General features: G+C 30.9%; 1 protein-coding gene across 1 annotated transcript in view; it reads left to right on the top strand.

Annotated features, from left to right (window-relative positions):
* DIAPH3 (diaphanous related formin 3) overlaps positions 1–20,671 on the top strand; it is a 419,718-nt gene that overhangs the window by 246,372 nt on the left and 152,675 nt on the right. Inside the window, exon 23 of the mRNA XM_051983890.1 lies at positions 4,682–4,845. Within this exon, the coding sequence (XP_051839850.1) occupies positions 4,682–4,845 (164 nt within the window). The remainder of the gene's footprint in view (positions 1–4,681; positions 4,846–20,671) is intronic.

The following is a 20,671-nucleotide window of genomic DNA, read 5'->3' as shown; positions in this document are numbered from 1 at the left end:
TCTAATCTAGTTTCAAAATAACATCATTTAAAACTCAGGCACTATGCCATTTTTTGTTTTAATAAACTGCACAGATCAACTAAAGTTAAAAGAAAATTTAGCTTCAGTTGCCAATTTGTGAATGAAACCATATATTTTAGCTCCATTAATCATATACTCATTAGGTCACATTGAGATTGCTGATTGGCTAAATGGATATTGCTGAATTTTAAGTTCACAACTGCTAATTTTTTGAACACTATATAGACTCAGAATTTTTTTTTAATAACTCCTCTTCTTTTAGACACTTTTGTGTTAAAATCATTATTTTAAATACAGTTTAATATATTGTTTCTTGATATGCTTGATATGGCATTATTTTGATTTACTCTCAATTTGCAATAACATTGCAATAAAACTGACTGAAATTTTTTATTGTTTAATTTGTATTTTCATAATGGAATGAGAAGTAAAAGAAATGATGTTTCCATGTAAAACTGTTCTGACAAGATATTTTCAAAGTTCCATTTGAAGATAATTTTTTGTTCCACACTCTAACCTCCTGCTTTATTTCAGTTGTCCTTAGTATATATAGATAATCAGATATTTATTGCAATACCACTTTGAAAACAGTATATACCAATGTGCCATTCTATCTCACATTTAATTGGTTAAGTCAAAATTAAAGAAAAAAATCAGTAAGATAAACCCTAATGTTCCATTTCTCAAATCCTTTTAAAGTAAGAAACAACCACCACCAATGGAATCATCAGACTGAAAGTAATTAATCTTACAAAAATGCATTAACAATTCAACTCTTCTCAAATTTTTTTGTGTGATTTGTTCACATTAGTTTCCAATACTACATGACATATTTATATTAAACTAATTTTCTAAATCCTACCCTCTTTTTGCTGTAATTGTCAAATATCAAGAAGTAGATATTTGTGTTATTTCTTTAAAAGTTATTTAAACCATGAAAGGAATTATAAGTTTCTAGAGAAAGAGGGATTAACACATAATATTGTATCCAATATTTTCACAATCACATAACTAAACTAACTAAGTTAAGGTTTTAAAAATTGTTGATTCTTTATAGAATCATCAATTTATCCTAAAATTATACAAGTACATGAAATGAAGTAAAAATGCCTTACATTCAATTAAATTAAAAATTGCATTTCTGTGTTTATTTAACCTAAAATTTTCAAAGAACAGAAAATAATTCTGTCATGTGATTTGGATTATACAAATAATCTATAAAGTTTTTCAAAAATTTTGGATGTTTCCTTTGAAAGTATTCACAACATACATTGTGGCAATGTAAAAATAATGTGAGTTCTGAGTTTGTCATCAGGAGTCAAACTTTCACCAGTTATAGTTGAACACTTTGGAATATTAATATTTAGTGTTTAAGCAGCATATTTTCTTTGATGTTTTTGACAAGATATTTATATATGTAATGTTGTAATACAGTCTTTCAAAAGTTTTTCTTATACTTAGCTGATATTTGAACAATGAACTTTTATTGAAAGCCAACTCATATCCTCTCTTATATTAATTATTATAACCCATGATAATCATCCCTTTCATTTCAAAAGTCTATCCCTGTAACACTTGATTTTTCTTTTCTTAACTTCTTTTCTGTGCTTTAGCCTTCTATAGCTTACCTAGATTGTTATCTCTTTTAGGACAAGTGTTTTGTCTTAGTTATCTTTCACAGAATCAACTACATAGTTGAAACTTATATAGTTTTTCTTTGATTCAAAGAACAATCCATCAGATAAGGAGATTTGTTAATAACGCCTGGAATATTCTAGCCCCAGCACCACCTTTTTCTCTACCACAAGACTTAAAGAAAATATTTTTATACTAGATATAGTTAGTTTGTTTATAGAGCTTACTACTGATAAGACAAATGTTGGGTGATTGGTTCATATCAACCCTACAATTCTTGGCATTTGCATTCACAAAGCTACTGAGGCTGAGGATAGACAAAAGTATCTTATTTATTAATTTAACTTCGTGAGTGTCTCCTAGATCCCTGAGTTATTTGTCCTTTTGTTCAATCCACAGATGTTCTTCTATTATGATAAAATATGACTTCAAGTCTAGTAGCTAAAAAAGTCAAAAAAGATAAAGTGAAAATAAATCAGATCAGCAGATCTTCTAATGGGGAAGATCTACCTCAGGAAATAAAAATTAAAGAGTTCTTTTCCACCAAGAGTACAGTTTTTCTTGTCTCACCAGGAAGCTACCATTTCATGACATTTTCCCTCCTAGTCACTACCTCTTAAAATTGTCCATGTCAGTGAGCTTTGCTACCACCATCATCATGACTATATAACTCAAGCCTATGAGTCTAGTATTTCTATTATACTAAAATTGATAACTCTTTGATTAAATATGCCACATATATAATCATGATTTTGTAACCTTCACATGCAAAACATATTTTTATGACAGGTGAACAATAAATAACTAATGTTTTAATATACCATAGTGTGGACTTGCAATTAAATCCATATGATGATCTTTTAAGTAAGGCACTTTTTAAAGATCCTTTTCTTATTTTTTTTTCCAAATTATAAAAATATATTTCTCCAAATAAAGTTTTATTCTTTAAAAAAGGAAATCAGAACTCTTGTAACAAAATAAATAACAAATATCTATTTGTCTGTCTATCAATTCATATTTACACCTCAAGTCTATCACCTCTGTCTGAGGAAATGTATATCATATGCTTCTTCACAGTTCTTGTGGAATAATGGTTGGTCTTTACATTGATCAGTTTTAAAATCTTTTGATGCTTTTGTCTTTGTAGTGTTGCTATTATATAAATGTTTTCATTTCTGCTTATTCTATATTGGTTTATACAAGTCTTCCCAGTTATTTTTTTGCATAATTTGCAATTATCCCTTTCATAATTTCTTATAATATGATAATATTCCATTGCATTCATATACCATAATTTGTTCAACCATTTCCTCGTTGAGGGACAGCCTCGTAATAATTTGTCATACATCACACAAACACAAAGAATTTATATAGGTGTTTTGGTACAATTAATCTGTTCATATTTCTTTGAGGTATTGTTGACCTGCAATTTAATAATTGCATATTTCTAAATTAATTTCCAGAATAGCTAAACCAATTAACAGTTCTACCAAAAGTTAATTAATATCCTTGTTTTCCTACAGCTCCTCAGAAATTTGTTGTTTTCCCATTTGACCAGCATTCCAGTTTAATAAGTATGTTTTCACAGAGTTATTTTTCTTCCTATTTGTCTTTATGAGTGATTTGATTTGGAACTTTGATTCATGTGGATAAATATAGTTTAGATTTCTTTCTTAGAATCATTTTGGCTAGTTAAATACTTGATAAATAAAAATACTTAGACCTCTGCAAAATATCAATTACTCTTATAAATTTGAATCTTTTCTCTCTGCATGGTTTCCTAAAAATCTTAGTTCAGTTTTTATTAATTTTATTAATTGCCTTACTATGCTTAAAATGGTGCTAATTTGTTCATAATATCTTGCTTTATGTCTAAGAAACCTATCCATTTGGAACTTATCATAATAAATGGTGTCTGGATTGCTTTTGTGGTTTTCAGTTCACTTTTGTTGAATGAGTACTTAACTCAATACCTTAAATCTTTTATCAAACACTATAACAATGTGATTCTTTGCTTCTCTGTGTTTTGTATCTAATAATTTTCCATTAAAATTTTTCTGCTCATCCTCTCTAATTGTTAACCAATACTATGTCATTTTGATGATTATTCTATTTACTGACTCATCTATTTGATTTGCTTCTGAGAATGTTGGAAATGATTTGTATTTCACTTTCTTGCCTGGTTTATAGAAAAATTACTTGGGAAATGGATCATTGTCCTTCAAATTCTTCCTTTCAAGAAGAGGAAAGGATCAGCCTTCATACACATTCTTTATTGTGTGTGATAATTTTTACTTTATAATATTCCACGTGTTTTGATTTAAATAACAAAACATATAAATCTTTGAGACTCTTTTTCCAGTCTCAACCTTCTTCTCATAACTCCTTCCCCAATTCTGTTGGTAGTCAAAATGTGGCTTGGTGTCCCAATTAAGTTATTTTTATTAGTTCAATGATGTAAGTTCCATGATCTTCATTTTTTTTTTCTGTAAAGATGACATTGTTTCTCTTAATGTCAAGCTAAACTCAAATCCCACTTTCTCAAGACATCATTCCAGACCCCTGCCACTTAATACTTGCGTATCTTTGGTCATGCCATTTCATATCTATGACCCTCAATTTCATCATTTGTAAAATGAGGAATTGAATTAGATGACTTGTGAGTTTTCTTATGCTTTAACTCTTACAATCAAATGAGATATAACTAAAACAGATTTGTGGAGTTAAAAGTATAGCTCTCTCTCTCTTTTTTTTTTGGCACGAACCTTACAAATATTTATACATAAAGAAAAAGAGAATTTTGAAATTCTCTTAAAAATGTTGGATTAGTTTAGATTTTATCAAACTAAAATGTATATAAATGATTTTAAAATTACACTGATAAGCCATTTACTATCTTTTGAAAGAAGTTAGCAGATAATTGAAATATTACATTAATGTCATATGAACAGTGTGTTATTGTAAAAGAGATATATTTATTAAGTCATTAACTTTTACATCCATACTACCTTAACTGTAACATACAGTTTTGTGACCTCTGCAAAAGATCAGTTCCAGAAACTTTCAAGAATGCATGAAAACATGGAAAAATCATACCAGTGCATAATGGGCTATTATGCTATTGACATGAAGAAAGTATCTGTGGAGGAATTTTTTACTGATTTAAATAACTTCAGGACTATGTTCACGGTAATGTAAATCTACTTTGACCATTTAAAATAATCATTTCTTTCTTGTAACATCTTACTTATAGTTTCCTTGACTTCTTCAGTTACTTCATAACTACTTTTGTATTTAACAGTCAATACTGTCTAGCAGTAAGAACTTACTTTTTAAGTTTTGAAATTCCCATGTATATACATTATACCTTTGTAATTTCTTTCCCTTGTTAAACTATTATCAGAAGTTTTAATTCAAAATGGGATGAATCCTGAAATTCTTAATAGCTGGTCTAACAGATTCCTCCTGACTGATTATGGAGCACTTTTATAAAAAAAATTTAGCTATGAATTTAATTCTTTATACTCAAGATCAGTTTGTATTTTTAGGGTATAATTTTACCAAACCCAAAATAGCTCTTAATCCTTTTTACAATAAGCTATTCCAAAGATTTCCTTTGACATTTCAGAGAGGAAGGTCTTTCTTTTATTTAAAATACTTTCAGTTAAGTATTCAAAAAGATTTTTTGAAAAACATTAACAAATTAGATGCAAAACCAACATTATTAAAATGAGGCAGTTTTGTTAACTCCTTACTAATGCAGTTACAAATCTTCCATAACAAAAAGAAAGATGTTATCATTCTTAATATTTAATTATCTTTATCTTTTAAGGAATGTTTGGGAGAAGGAAAAACTTTTGTATTTTACAACTTTAGAGTCATCTATTTGTAGATAGGTTTATTTATTTTGACTCATTCAGATCACTTGACATTTGGATAAATTGCATGTGGATTGTAGTTGAAGAGACATTCATCTGACCTATGAAATAAACCTTATATATGAACTAATAAATGAATAAAACTACTAAAAAAAATGAAATCAAGTTGTCCTCAAGGCAATAATTTTGCAGGATTTCCTTCTCTACAAATTTGAAGATAATTTCTAAATTGATGGTAGAGTTTTGTTGCCTTATGTATTTCTTATAGGAAGTGAACCATTAGATAGGAAGTGCAAACTCTGTGTATTGTGGAGAAACTGTTGATTTCATGAAAATTGTTATTCTATATTTTCATATTATATTTAAAGTATTTATAAGGAGAATTATAGATTACAGTAAATAAATCTAGTAGCCATGTTTGTCCTTCTTAAAATGGACAGAAAACTAGCAATTTAATGTAGAATGTTGAAATCTTGACTAAATTGTTTATATATTTTAACATTTACATTTGCAGCAGGAATCTTAAGATATATTTTTATGGGTCCAGAGAAGTTAATCAAAAAGTATTTATTAAGCTCTTAATATGTTCCAGGAATTATGCTAAATGCCAGAAATTCAGATATAGTAAATGAAAGTTACAAGAAATCCTCTAATAGGAGAGACAGCAAGAATATGTGTAATATTGAAATATATATGTATTTGCATATATACACACATAATCACATATATATGTGTGTATATATATATGTGTGTGTGTATATATATATATATATATATGTATATATATATATACCTCTATACTCAATAAGTAAATACTAATATATAAAAAATAATTACATATACTGTCTAGAAAAAAAAGGGCACTAACAGTTTAAAGGATTTGGAAAAGTTACACATAGAAAATGGTGCTTGCCTGCATCTTGAAGGAAGAGGGGTTTTTTGCAGCAAAAGTAAGAAATGCCCACATTGTTGTCTTGGATAATGGTCAATGAGGCATAAAGACAGAAGATACAGTGTTGTGTGTAATGAACAGAAAGTAGTACTCTATTTGGATTGAATGGAATGGTGCTAGGCTGGGAGTAATATACAGCAAGATTGGAAAGATGAGTTGGGACAAGATTCTAAGAGTATTTGAAACCTAAATTGAGGAATTTACATTTGATATTACAGGCAGTAAGAGCTGTTGGAGTTGATGGACCCATAGAGTGATATGGTTAGATTTTGACAACAATATGGACAAATTGGAAACTTGAGACTAGGAAACTAAATGGAAGTAGTCCAAGCAAGAGGAAATGGACTGAATTAAGGTGGCAGTTATATCTGTTAAGAGATGTTTTACATATAGAATTCATAAGATTTGACAAGATCACCTATGTGAGGTGAGGGAAAATGAGGGGCTGAGAATAGCACCAGAATTTTATTCCTTGGTGACAGAAATAAAATGTAGTACTCTACAAATATGTAGGGAAATGATGAAAAAGTTTGTTTTTGTCCAAAATAGAATGCATGTTTTTTGAATTTAAGCTCTTTATGGGATATTAGTTCTAAATGTGAACATAGATCATTAGTGATACAAGTGTAAACTTCAATTTAGAAATTATAGCTATATATATAACTATGTGAGTTCACTAGAAGTCATGGTTGAACCCATAAGAGTTAATGTAATTTCCAAGAGAAAATGTGGTGAGAGAAGAGAAAATAGTTTAGAACAGTCATTTCATATATATTTATGATTAGGGGATTAAGTATATATATGGTTCAGTATGGTTGAGCAAAGGAACTGTCAGATAGAATTAGGAACTTTTGTTCCTAATTCTTTTCCATAATTTTCACATATCATAATCAGAGAAAATCATGATCTCAGAGAAAAATAAGTTCCACTTAATTGATTATGGAAACGTGATAGACTTTACCATATTTGGTTAGCAATAGATTCTGCATTATAGCTGACATCAACTACATATTTCATGGGATCATAATTATAGAGTTACAAAAATTCTCATTGGCCATATAGTCCAACTTTTCTTTACATAGAAGAGAAAATAAGACTTGAAGAGATTAGTTGACTTGCCCAATGTCAGGCAGCTGGTAATTGCTGGCATTCAAACCGTAGGCCTCTCCAAATCCAGTCTTTCCGCTATTCCAAGCATGAGCAACAACAGCTAATAAGTTTTAACTTATTTCTATGTTTACTTGTGAGATACAAAAAGAATCAGAGTGAAATCCCAAAGATTACTGGATGGATCCTCTGTGAAGTATCTGGAAAATGCTTTGCAAGAGAATATGAGAAGATTTGATCTATAATTGAAAAAAAAGTACTTATACTATTGAACTCATGGTTGAACAGACATTAAATATCTGGTTACTGATCTCTGTCCAATAAGAACACAGATCAGCCACAACAAATTAATCAATTTAAAGGTTAATTAATACCAAGTTAGAATGCAATATTAATGAAAAGATAAGACATATGTATACAGATAAAGCAACTCTAACGTGATCTGTTTCCTGACATGTTTGTGGCTTCTTTTTGCTCTTAGGATAAAATGTAAAGTTCTCTATTTGCATTTTAAAGCCCTTCACAAATGTTCCTCAGCTATCTTTCTGCCCTAGTTTATATGTTACTTTGTCCTTTACAACACTAGCCTTTTTTTGCTTTTCTTCACGTGTCCATGATACTCCCTCTCTAATCTCTGTGCCTTTTACTGGCCACCCTTTTTGCTTGCAATATAGTTCTTCCTTATTTCTGCTTCAGAAACAGGTAACTATTTATTGATTGCCTGATTTAAAAAACACCAAGAGACATTTGATAAAGGAGTTTATCAAAAGCAAGTAAGGGGCAGCTAAGATGGCACTGTGGATAGAGCACCAGCCTTGAAGTCAAATCTGGCTTCAGACATTTAACTCTTCCTACCTTTGTGACCATGGACAAGTCATTTGCACACCCACACACAAAAAGCAAGTTAAAAAAATGTTGAAGTCATTTAAAGATAAAATAAGGACAACTCCTTTAAAGAACCCAACCCTTTAAAAAAGAAAAATATATTTAATTTTTTTTCATTAAAACCTGTTAATATTAATAGAGAAAATCTTTAATTGATTAAAATATTAAATTATCTTTAAATATTAAAATATTTTTTATTAAATATTAAATATCTTTTAAAATATCTTTAAGTATATTAAATATCTTTAAGAATATTTATTACCAAGTCTTTTTTTATCAGTGAAAATAGAGCTCCGTATTTAGTCTTAACATCATAGCACTGTCTTTCTAATTATACATGCTACTTGAGAAAACTAGAAGTAGTTCTAAAGAAAACAGGAAAAGAATACCTAGACTAGACTAAGTAAACACAGAAGATATTTGGGTGGAGGTAGGTGACACAATTTTGAGAACATTGAGGGATTGATTTTCAAAGTAAGAGAAGAGGAATACAAACGTTTGGAAAACACATAGCCTTTGATATTTCCAAAAGAAAAATAGGACATTAATCACTAGTGAACAACAGATCTCTTCTATACAAAGTTGTAATAAAAGCACTCAATGCATTGATCAAGGATATTCTTTTTTTATGTATCTAGTATTTATTTAAGACAGCTGTTAAGTGCCATTCTCATACTCAACTACCATTAATTGATCTTGATTCCTAGGTCTAATCAGAGACACTCTAATAAATATTATAAATCTTACCTCTTTTTTGAGGTCTCCATAAATCCTCTGGCTGCTATCTCATAGGGACACAGTTTGAGCACAACAGAGCACCTGAGAGTTTTGGCAAACAAGCTTAGACTTTATTCACATGGTTTACATTTCATTCTATGACCTCTTAGTATCTCTCCCCAAGCCGAGCTCCAGATGGAAAAGAGATGGATAAAGGGTAAAAGAGAGATCTAATTCTTTTTCCTCTGAGTTTATTTAGAATCTATGAGGTCACAGGCACAAGCCAATTGATGATGGAGATTACATCCTGATCCTGATGCAATTTCAGAGTGTTTAGGATTCCTGCTGTGGCTGGAGGTCCCACCCATGAAAGAAGTCCTTATGTACTCTATTTGCTTTAATGTACTAGAAAAAGAAATGGCAGACCATTCCAGTGTCTTTGCCAAGAAAGTATGATCCATGGGGTCATGAAGAGTTGGATAATCCTGAAGAACAAAAATTAGATATTCATTAAAAAATTTTTTTTAAATTTTGAGTTCAAAATTTTCTCCCTCCTTCCTACACCTCTCTCACCCATTGAGAAGGCAAATAATATGATAATGATTTCATGTGTGAGTTTGTATTTATGTGTGTGAAGTTAATCAAAACATTTCCATGTTAGCACATACTCATAAAAGACAACAAAAATATACTTCAGTTTGCACTTGGAGTTTGTTAGTTTTCTCTCTCTGGAGGCGAATAACATTTGGTTCATCATGAGTCCTTTGGAATGTTCATGGATCAGAGTAGCTAAATCTTTCACAATTGATCATCATTATAATATTGTTATTTTGTATAGTGATGTCTTGGTTCTGCTGACTTCACTTTGCACCAGTTCATATAGATCTTCCTATATTGTTTTGAAATTATCCCTCATGTCATTTCTTACAGCACAATAGTACTCCAGCATAATCACATATGCCATAACTTGTTCAATCACTCCCCAATTGAGGGTCTATCCTCAAATTTCGATACTTTAAACACCATAAAACAGCTGCTATATTTTTGTATATATAAGTCCTTTTCCTTTTTCTGTGATTTCTTTGTATTATAGACTTTTTTTCCCCAAAATATAAGCACAGTTTCATGGCATAGTTCTAAATTTTTCTCTAGAATGGTTGAACTAGTTCATAACTCCACCAATAGTTGACTAGCATATCTATTTTTCTTCATCCCTTCCAGATTTGGCATTTCTAATAAGTGCAAGGTAACCTAAGAATTGTTTTAATTGGCCCGTCTCTTATCTATAGTGATCTAGAACATTTTTTCATGTGACTATAGATAGCTTTGATTTCTTCTAAACACTGCCTGTTCTTATCTATTGACAATTTATTAATTGTGGAACAGCTTTTAATTATTTTTATAAATTTGCCTTGCTTCCTATATACTTGAGAAACGAGACCTTTATCAGAGGAACTTGTAAATTTTTTTTTTTTTTGATATTACTTTGTGTGTACTTTTATCAATAATATATTTTCTTTGATTATCTCTTTTAACTAGGTCTATTTTTGCTTTTGCTGTTGCTTTGATATCATGATTTCTACTCTACTTATGCTGAAGCATACTAAATTCTGATACATCTTATTTTAAATGTGTGTATATGTGTGTATATCTGTTTCAGGAGTGTGTCTTACTAATAGTAGATGGGTAGAATTTTGTTTTCTAACTCATTTCACTATTTACTTTTATTTTATAGATAAGCTCATCCCATTTACATTAATTGTTCTAATTACTGTATATTTCCTTCCATCTTACTTTTTTCCTGTTTATCCTTCTCTTTTTTATCCTGTCCCTCCTCAAAAATTTATGACCACCGCTTCCCTTAATCATCTTCCCCAACACCCTTTCTCTAATCTTTCTCCCTTCTATTTCCCTATAGGGTAGGATTGAGTTCTGTACTCAGCTGAAATAGAAAGTAAGTGTAAGTGTGTGTGTGTGTGTGTGTGTGTGTGTGTGTATCTATTTCATTCTTTTCTCTTTGAAACAGTTCTTATGAGAGATATTCAAGCATTACCACTTACCTCCCAGTTTTCCCTTCCATTGTAAAAGCTCTTCCATATGCCTCTCTTACGTGAGATAATTTTATTTTTCCCTTTCTCCCAGTACATTCCTCTTTCTTATTACTTCCTTCTCTTCTTCTTCTTCTTCTTCTTCTTCTTCTTCTTCTTCTTCTTCTTCTTCTTCTTCTTCTTCTTCTTCTTCTTCTTCTTCTTCTGAGATCATGGCAACATAATTTACTCTAATTGCCCTAATAATACAATTCTTAAAAATTACATATATTTCTTGTCATCTAGGAATGTAGACAGTTAAATTTTTGAGTCTCTTAAGATTTTTCTTTCATGTTTACCTTTTTTACGTTTCTTTTGAATCTTATATTTTAATGTCAGATTTTCTATTCGGTTCTGGTCTTTTCATCCTCTATTTTCTTAAATAGTCATATTTTCCTCTGAAGGTTTATACTCAGTTTTGCTGGATAGTTCTTAGACATAACTGGAATATCATATCTCAAGCCCTTTACTCCTTTAATGGAAAAGCTACTAAATCTTCTCTCATCCTAATTAACTCTACAGTATTTGAATTGTTTCTTTTTGACTGCTTACATATTTTCTCACTCCTTACAGTGTCATCTGCCACCCCATACTGGATTTAAGATATAAGGGCATTTTTCCTTTATAATTTTTTGAAATATAATATCTCAGCTCTTTTTTTGATCAAGGTTTTCAGCTAGTTTAGTAATTCTTAAATTATCTTTCCTTGATCTGTTTTTTAGGTTAGTTGTTTTTCCAATAAGATATTTCACATTTTCTTCTATTTTTTCCTTTTTTTTTTTCTTTTGATTTTTGTTTTATAATTTCTTTATGTCTCTTGAGTTAACTTCCATTTGTCCAATTCCTTTTTTTTTTTCTGAGACAGTTGAGGCCAAGTTATTTACCCAAGGTCACACAGCTAGGAAGTATCATTTACCTGCTCTTCATTTTCTATTTTTAAGCAATTATTTTTCTCATTAAGGTTTTGTATCTGTTTTTTTACATTTGGCGGTTTTTAAAGAGTATTTTTCTAATGTGAATTTTTGTACCTCTGGTAGTATTTGGCCAAATAAGTTTTTTAAAGGGTTATTTTCTTTAGTATTTTGTGTGTTTTTGTGTCTGTGTGTCTCTGCTTCTTTTACCTAACTTGTTAATTTTCTTTTCATAATTTTCTTGCACAACTCTCATTTTTTTTTTTTTTCTTTCCTCGATTTTTCCTCTATCATTCTCTTTCCCTGGGAATTCTTTTCTTCAGGAATTCTTGTTGAGCTTATATCCATTTAGCATTATTTTTCTTTGACACTTTGACTACAGAGGTTTTCACATTGTAGTCTTCTTCTGAGATTGTGTCTTGATCTTCAATTCCTTGTTGTAGCTTTTGATAGTCAAGTTCTTTTTTTGTTGTTGTTTTTTCCATCCTACTTCTTTACTTTAAACTGTATGTTAAATTTGACCTCTACATGGCAGGTGATAGGTCATTTTCATGCTGCTGTTTTCAGTGCTAGTTCTGAGAGTTTTGGGGTCTTCCAGAATAGTTTAAACTGAGAGAGGTATGATCACTGCTTTCCTGTCTGCATCCTGATTTTACCCATGAAGAACCCCTGCTCCTCTTAGTCATAAGCGCTAGTGATCTTGGCCCTGGAACTGTGACCAAGTACCCTGCTTTCTTGTAGCTACAAGCACTAGTGATCTCTACTTTGCATCTGTGACCAGGATATCTACTCCCTTATGACTGACTACAAGCATTCCTTGCTACTCTAGAACACAACCTGAAATGTGTAAGGAAAATAAATGGCAAATAGCATCAATTGTATCCAGTGTCTGCAAATGTCCCATGTAATCTTTTCCTAGTCAGATGTTTGATGTTATTACTGTCTTTGGACTGAGAGCCCCTAAAGCTTCTGCTGCTACTGTTAGCAACTTCCAAGGCCCACTGCTGATGGTGCCACTGCAAGTCCATCCTATATCACAGACCTCACCTGCCAACTTCCTAAATTGTCTTAGACTACTACAATATTTCACCCTGATTTTTTCTTGACTCTGCCACTCCAGAACTCAATTTGAAGGGGTTATTTTAAAAGTTTTTGGAGGATACTATTTGGAAAATTTGGATGGGTTCCTGTTTTTAACTTGTTATCTTTGCTCTGCCCCAAGCAGTAAGATAATTCTTGATAGCGGTCTGATTAAGGAACCAAACAGCCTTTCAAAAATATGTTCTTTTGATCAACCTATCTTTATAATTCCACAATTGAGAATTGTGGAGAATACATAATTTTAGTTTTGCTCATTTTGTTTCTTAATCTTAAAAAAGAGTCTGTGTCCCTAGTATAAATTAGTTGATTTCTTCTAACAAGGTATTTTCTATGCATATGTCATAATAATAAAACATTCCTTGGAAAATGTAACACATATAAAGATTACTTTGTTGAACTGATTATTAATAAAAGTGATGTATAAAACAGAGAGATGTTTATTTGATGCTGTTGCAGCGATTGTCTGGTGCTAAATGCAAATAGTGATACCACTTAGGTAGTAGCATCTTCCAGATGCTTCTATTGAAAGATAAAGCTTTGCTGGTTGTATTAGTGCTTAGACATTGCAGGGGCTCTTAAATGAGATTCTCAGTTATTCAGAAGAGTTTGTCTTACACAGTTTGTCTTTACGTAGAAAAAACCAAGTGGACAAATACTATCTAATTCTGAGATTATTATTATATATAGTTACATGCAGAACATGTAGAACTGGGTCATCAGTACATAGATCATGGACAAACATTGTGAATGGACAATGATTTGGGTCTGGAAAAAAAACAGAAGAATGAAAGCAGTCTTGATAATCTTTAGAATAACTTAAAAAAATTATTTCCAAGCTTTTTCTGAAACAAATTCTCATATATTTAACACTATTCTCCTAACTATATTGTATGACTATGTGTCATGTAGACAACTAAAGTAGGTTGTCAACCAAGGTACAACAGAAGAGAGATGCATGGTACATATAAGTAGACTATAAAGTTTCACCAGTGAAAAATTACAGAGAAGCAGGATTTCAGAGTAATGTCAAGCAAAAACAGATAGGCCAGTCATTTAGGGATTCCTCATTAGAGTAGCCTGCATCCAATAGTATGCTCAGTGTGTCAGAAGATTTAGAGGCAAGTCTTGAGCACTGTGGTTTTAGCTTTTATGGAGAAGTTACAGGAGGACATGGAAAAGAGATCAGAAGCCAACAATGCATTGGACTCTCTACTGTTGAAAGTCATTCCATTAATAATATCCCAGATCCAGTAGAATATTTTTAAAATCTATTACAGAATTTGTCTCATGATTAATCATGAAGAATTCAAAATTAAAACTGATCGGTCTTATTCTACACATTTTCTCTGATTTTTTAATATCTGTGGCAATTGATGATACAGCTCAGGTGGCAGTAGGTGCCCAAATCCACAATACTCCATAATTTCTGTTTGCATCTTTGAAAATTAATCTTATTCTGATCAGTCTTCTTAATTTTTTCTCTTCAAGGCTTTCAGCAACAAAAATACACTTACACTAGTTGATTTATTTTTTTCCTTTATAAGAAGATTTACCATCACTGGGCTATGTTCACCAGAATAATAAATAGTCTTTGATTGACAGATTCCATACAATTAACTGGGTGATAATCTTTTTTTTTCTTCAATGTTTAATTATTATAGTAGAAAAATATATTAGAAGACAAAGCCTAGATTATCTAATATGTAATGGGAACCATTACTGTGGATCATTAGTGAGAAAAAAAAGAAATCAAATAAATAACTAATGTGTAATGAGAGAGCAAGTTAACCAATGTAACTGAAAAGATAACAAAAGCTTAGAAACCTATAACCTAAACTAAAATATGTTTAATCATTTTATGGTACTTTATGTAGCTTTAAAGAGTACTTTGTTATAATTTTCATATATATATATATATATGTGTGTGTGTGTGTGTGTGTGTGTGTGTGTGTGTGTGTGTATTTAAATAAAAATTTCCTTCTGTAAGTAACATTAAAGTAGAATTAAGGTGGGCAGTTAGATATTGAGCAGATTGTAGCTCTGGAGTCAGGGAGATCTGAATTCAAATATGGCCTCAGATGCTTATTAGCTATGTGACACTGTGCAAGTCACTTAATCCTATTTGCTTCAGTTTCCTCATTTGGCAAATGAACTGGAAAAATTAATGACAAACACCTGCTGTATCTTTGCCAAGAAGTCTTTCCATTTTCCTCCCCAGAAAAGGGGTCCTGAACAGTCAGATGCAACTGCAAATGATTAAACCACAGAGTTAAGATAAAGTTTAAACTATTGAATAGACTTATGCATAACATTTTATGACCCTAGTTAAAATACTTGTTCATTTTTCCATTAAAATACTTTTCATTAGTTAGAATCAAAGCTACTCCTAATTTCATATTTATCTATAATATTTGTGGCTACCCATCTTGTCCATAATTAATGATTGGGAAATAGACAATTTAAGATATCTAGGTGGCACAATGGGTAGAGAACAGAACTTAGAGTTAAGAAACCTAAGTTTAAATCCAACTTTAGACACTGTGTAACCCAAGATCTCAATTTTCTTTTCTGTAAAATCAGGATGATACCACTTGCCTCCCAGGGTTGTTAGAGGATAAAAGCTTTTGCAAGCTTTATAATACCATGTAAGGCCCAGCCATCATTATTAGTAGCCATAATAATCATGATGATGATAATTTATCTACATAGTTAATTCAGAGACTAAACAAATTTAAATTTTTTGTTTTTCTTTTGAAAAAATGGGCATTATATATTTAAACTATGATTATTTGGAATTAAACCATCAGTCATTAGAACAGCTACTGATTTTTTCTTAAAGTTTAATTCATGTAAGTTGGAAGAGTAGTTAGAAATAGTCCATTGATCTGAGAGTATATTTAATAAACTAAAGCAGGAGATGCATACAAACCCATGTTAATAGTTTTTAAGGGTCAGTTGTTTATTCCCTGCAGTACTAATAAGTAATTCAATTTTTATTTTGTTTTATTTTAGGCTAGATTGCAACTAAAAACTTTGTAATTAAAACAGTTTAAGTATCACCTCCTGTACCTCCTCAAGGACATTATAATAGTTATATATCAGAAGATATTTTCTGTCATCTTTAAGAAATTCTGGCATTAAGGGCACAAGAAATAGGAATTTGTTATGTTAAGATGATGAATTGTTGCTGAAATGTTGTTTGTGCTTCTGCATGCTATATTATAAAATGTCTTATCTCTTCTAGATATGATTACTTCTGTATGAGTTAGGAACCAGAGAAAAAAGCATTTCCTTTTGGCTAAATGAAATTTAACTGGTTTTTTGAATATCTTTTTAAACATTCCCTCATTATATCCATGCAGTAATTATCATGAGATCAAAAGTAAAGCTCATTTGTGATTTTTATGAAATAGAACATAGTCCTCTATCCATTTAAATGAAAAACTTTAAATTTATCACCATGTTTTGAATGAAAATTCAAACACATTTCATTCACTAATCTGTTAGCATCTGTCTTTAAAGGGAAACTATCCTTTGATACAAATAGCATATAATTGTTGTCTACAAAAGCTGTATTTTCTCTTATATTTCAAAGCATACATGTAGGATTTTTTTAAAAAATCTTTTGACATTTTGAATATTTAATCTTCTCAGTGTTTTAGGCAGCTCTCTCAGGCTGTTAGTTGCAATAAATGTATTGACTTTCATTGATAAAAGAAGTTTCTTCACTTAACAGTTCTCTTACTAATGTAAACATAGTTCCAATCCCAATCTTTATCTCAGTTCTATCCAAATATGGTAACAGGAAGAGTCTCTGAAAGATGTCATTATAAGTGCCATTATAACTATAAGAGGGAACCCTACAATTTTGTACCTTCCCAGGCACTACCATTTTCCGGTTTACTCTTAACAAACATTCATACGGTTTAAAATAAAATTTAATTGATGGATCTTGTTTTACATCTCCATTATTTCTCAAGGTATTCCTTTCTCTTTTCTTCTCAGAGAACTTGGCTATAAAGCAAAACAAAAAAAAAAAAAAGAGGGACAAAACCAATTCAGCAAAACTAACCAATAAAATGAAAATGTCTTACATTATATGCAGTTTTCCATACTTAAAATCTCTATGTGTACAAAAATATGGGGAAATTGTCTTCTAATAATTTTACTTTGCACCAAGCTTGGACATTTTGATCTATAGCATTAAATTTTGATTGCTTTTGTTGTTATTTTTTTTAAATTCCGCCTATTAATTAAATACCTACTGCATTCAAATTATTGTTAGGGAGTTGGGATAAAAAGACAAGTAAAACAATCCCTCCTTTTAAGAAGCTAACATTCTACTACATGTAACATCAATCAGTTCTATCATTTTCTAAGAAGTCAAAAAGGACTTTCATGAAATAACCATTAAACCTTTCAGTACTTTCTCATAATATAATCATTGCTTGTTACAAGGGATTTGAGGAAAGGTACTTTTGTAAATAAAGATCGCATATTAGCAAAAGATATCAGTGAACATAAGATTTTTTTTTCAGTTCTGTAGCTAGAAAGAAAATTTCTACTAGAGACAGTTCAACCATGTTTGGCATTCTGTAACAAAGGAAACTTTTTCATAAAAAGGACACATATGAAGGCATCTTGTAACAAATGGAATCCTCTTCATAAAAATGGACACATAATTATTTCCAAAAATGACCTTTTGGTCTAAATTTTTTTTTTAAAGTCTAACAGGGAATTGAAATAGAGAATATAAAGTGAGAGCATCCAGGTGCTCTTGTTGATTGCAGGTTGTCTCATCTAGATGAACTATTATTGGGATACTGAAAGAACAAGTAATTGTGATGAACCATTTTATGATGTTGTGAAAAACAGAAGGTATATTACAGGACTAGATAAAGGAAAATATTTTACTGATTTCCTAAAAGGGAAAAACAAACTGAATGTTTAGAAAAAGGCCAAAGTGATCTTGACTTTGATACCTAACAAAATTCTATAACAAATATATTTAAATGCTTAATTAGTATCTGTTAAAGAAAAGGAAGCAGAATCCATGAGGAGTCAATAACTTCACCAATATTGAACCATGACCTACCAACCTTGTTTCTGTTTTTATAGGACCTATAAATAGATAGAGCAGTGCTTATGCTTTTGTTATGAGAAAGAAAGATTTGTATTATATAATAATATAATTTGGTAACTTTGAAGTTGTGGAAGCACCTGGACATTCATGGTAGAATTTTTACTTAAGTTCTCTGCTTGCTTGATATATTTAATTCTTGAAGAAATTAATCAGGAGGCCTTCATTAAGAAGCAAATGGTCTGTTACGCACTGTGTTGGGCACTAAGGATTCAAAGACACAAATGAAATAATTCCTGCCTGTCCTAAAAATCTTTCTGTTTGAAAAAGCAATACATATTCATAAGTCAACTTAAAAATATAAAGGAAAATAAGGTCATTTGAAAGTGGAAGCTGGGGCAATCTAGAAGCAGCAGATAAAATCAGGAAAGACCTCTTTTATAAGAATGTTGAAGAAACGTGAGATTCTAAGAGATGGAAGTGAGAAGAGAGTAATTTCATATTCAGAGTTAAATAATACAATAACATATGAGAAGTAGCAATAAATTCAACTTTAGCTGAAATACAATATGTTTGACAGAAAGTACAAAAATTCTAGAAAAGTAACCTAGCCATAATATAATTAGTTTTTGTTTTGTTTTTGAACTTTATGGCATATCACTTTATTTTTCTTTAATAATAGCTTTCTATTTTCAAAACATATGCAAAGATAGTTTTCAACATTCACCCTTGCAAGACCTTGGGTCCAAATTTTTTTCCTTCTCTTCCCCCAAACCTACTCCCCTATACAGCAAGTAATCCAATATAGGTATAATCATTTTTAAATGCCAATTAGAGTATTCTATATTTTCTCTTTATGGAAGTAGGGAGCCACTACAGTTTTTTTGAGCAGAGGAATGATATAGGAAAACCACAGAGGGCAAAAGATAGGAGACATATTTAACATGCTGTGACAGAATCATCATCCAAAAAAATCTTGGCAGGATAAAATGTAAGCTGCTGGAAGGAAAAAAATTCTATTGTTTGTTGTACCTTGGTACCCTAGTACCTCCATAGTCATGACACATAATTAGCTTTTAATAAATACTTTTTTGTTGTTTGTTTGAGGAACTTTTGCTGTTATTCAAACAGGATATTCCATCTCTAGATTTCATATCTTCTAATTCCCTTTTCTCTATGCCTGGCATGCTCTCTCTTCTCACACCTGCCTCTTATCTTCCTTTAAAATTCAATTAAAACATTTTTATAAAAAGTCGAGTTGTGAAAAAAAACATATATCTCCCAATCCACTGAAAATAAAGCCTCAAGAAAAATTAAGTTATAAAGAAAGAGAGAAATAAAGAATGCTTCAATCTGTATTCAGACACAATCAGTTCCTTCTCTGCTTATGGATAGTATTTTTCTTCATAAGTCTTTCAGAGTAGTTGTGAATGATTGTACTATTGAGAATAACAAAGTTATTTACAGCTGGTCATCTCAGGACATAGCTATTACTTTATATACAATATTTCACTTTGTTCATGGAGGACTTTCCAGGTTTTTTTTTTCCCTGAGAGTATACTGCTCATCATTTCCCAGAGAGCAAATATTATTGTTCCATGGAATATAATATTCCATTATAAACACATACCACAGTTTATTGAGATATTCTCCAATTGTGGGAGATCCCCTCAATTTCTAATTTGTGTGTGTGTGTGTGTGTGTGTATGTGTGTGTCCTGAGAATAGAGCTATAATGAATTTTGTACATATAAGTCATTTTCCTTTTTTTTTTTTTTTTTTGAAACTCTTTCGGTATTCATACCTAGTGGTGGTATTGTTAGGTCAAAGAATATGCATGAATTTGTAGCCCTTTGGGCACAGATCATATCTTTTGATCATTTATCATTTGTGGGATGATTCTTATTTTTAAAAATTTGACACAGCTTCCTCTATGTTTGAGAAATGAGGTCTTATCAGAGAAACTTGCTTCAAAAATGTTTTTACAATTACTATTGCTAATTGTATTTCTCCCCATTCTCTTTCCTTTCACTCTGTCCCTCTTCAGAAGTGTTTTGCTACTGATCATTCCCCCCTCCCTAAATACCCTCTCTTTTATCACCCCCAACCCCATATCCCAGACCCCTCTTATTTTCCTGCAGGGTAAGATAGATTTCTATATCCCTACTGAGTATTAACATTCATTTTTTATATTTTGAGTTTCAAATTTTTTTTCATCCTTCCCTCCCATCCTTCTCCCTAAAGATAGCAAGCAATCCACAAATCCCACATTCTCCCTCTTTTTTCCTACTTTCTCTG

The sequence above is a fragment of the Antechinus flavipes genome, chromosome 3 (assembly GCF_016432865.1).
Source record: "Antechinus flavipes isolate AdamAnt ecotype Samford, QLD, Australia chromosome 3, AdamAnt_v2, whole genome shotgun sequence".
In the NCBI taxonomy this organism is placed as follows: domain Eukaryota; kingdom Metazoa; phylum Chordata; class Mammalia; order Dasyuromorphia; family Dasyuridae; genus Antechinus; species Antechinus flavipes.
The sequence above is the reverse complement of the archived record's forward strand: the minus strand, read 5'-3'. Positions and strand labels throughout refer to the sequence as shown.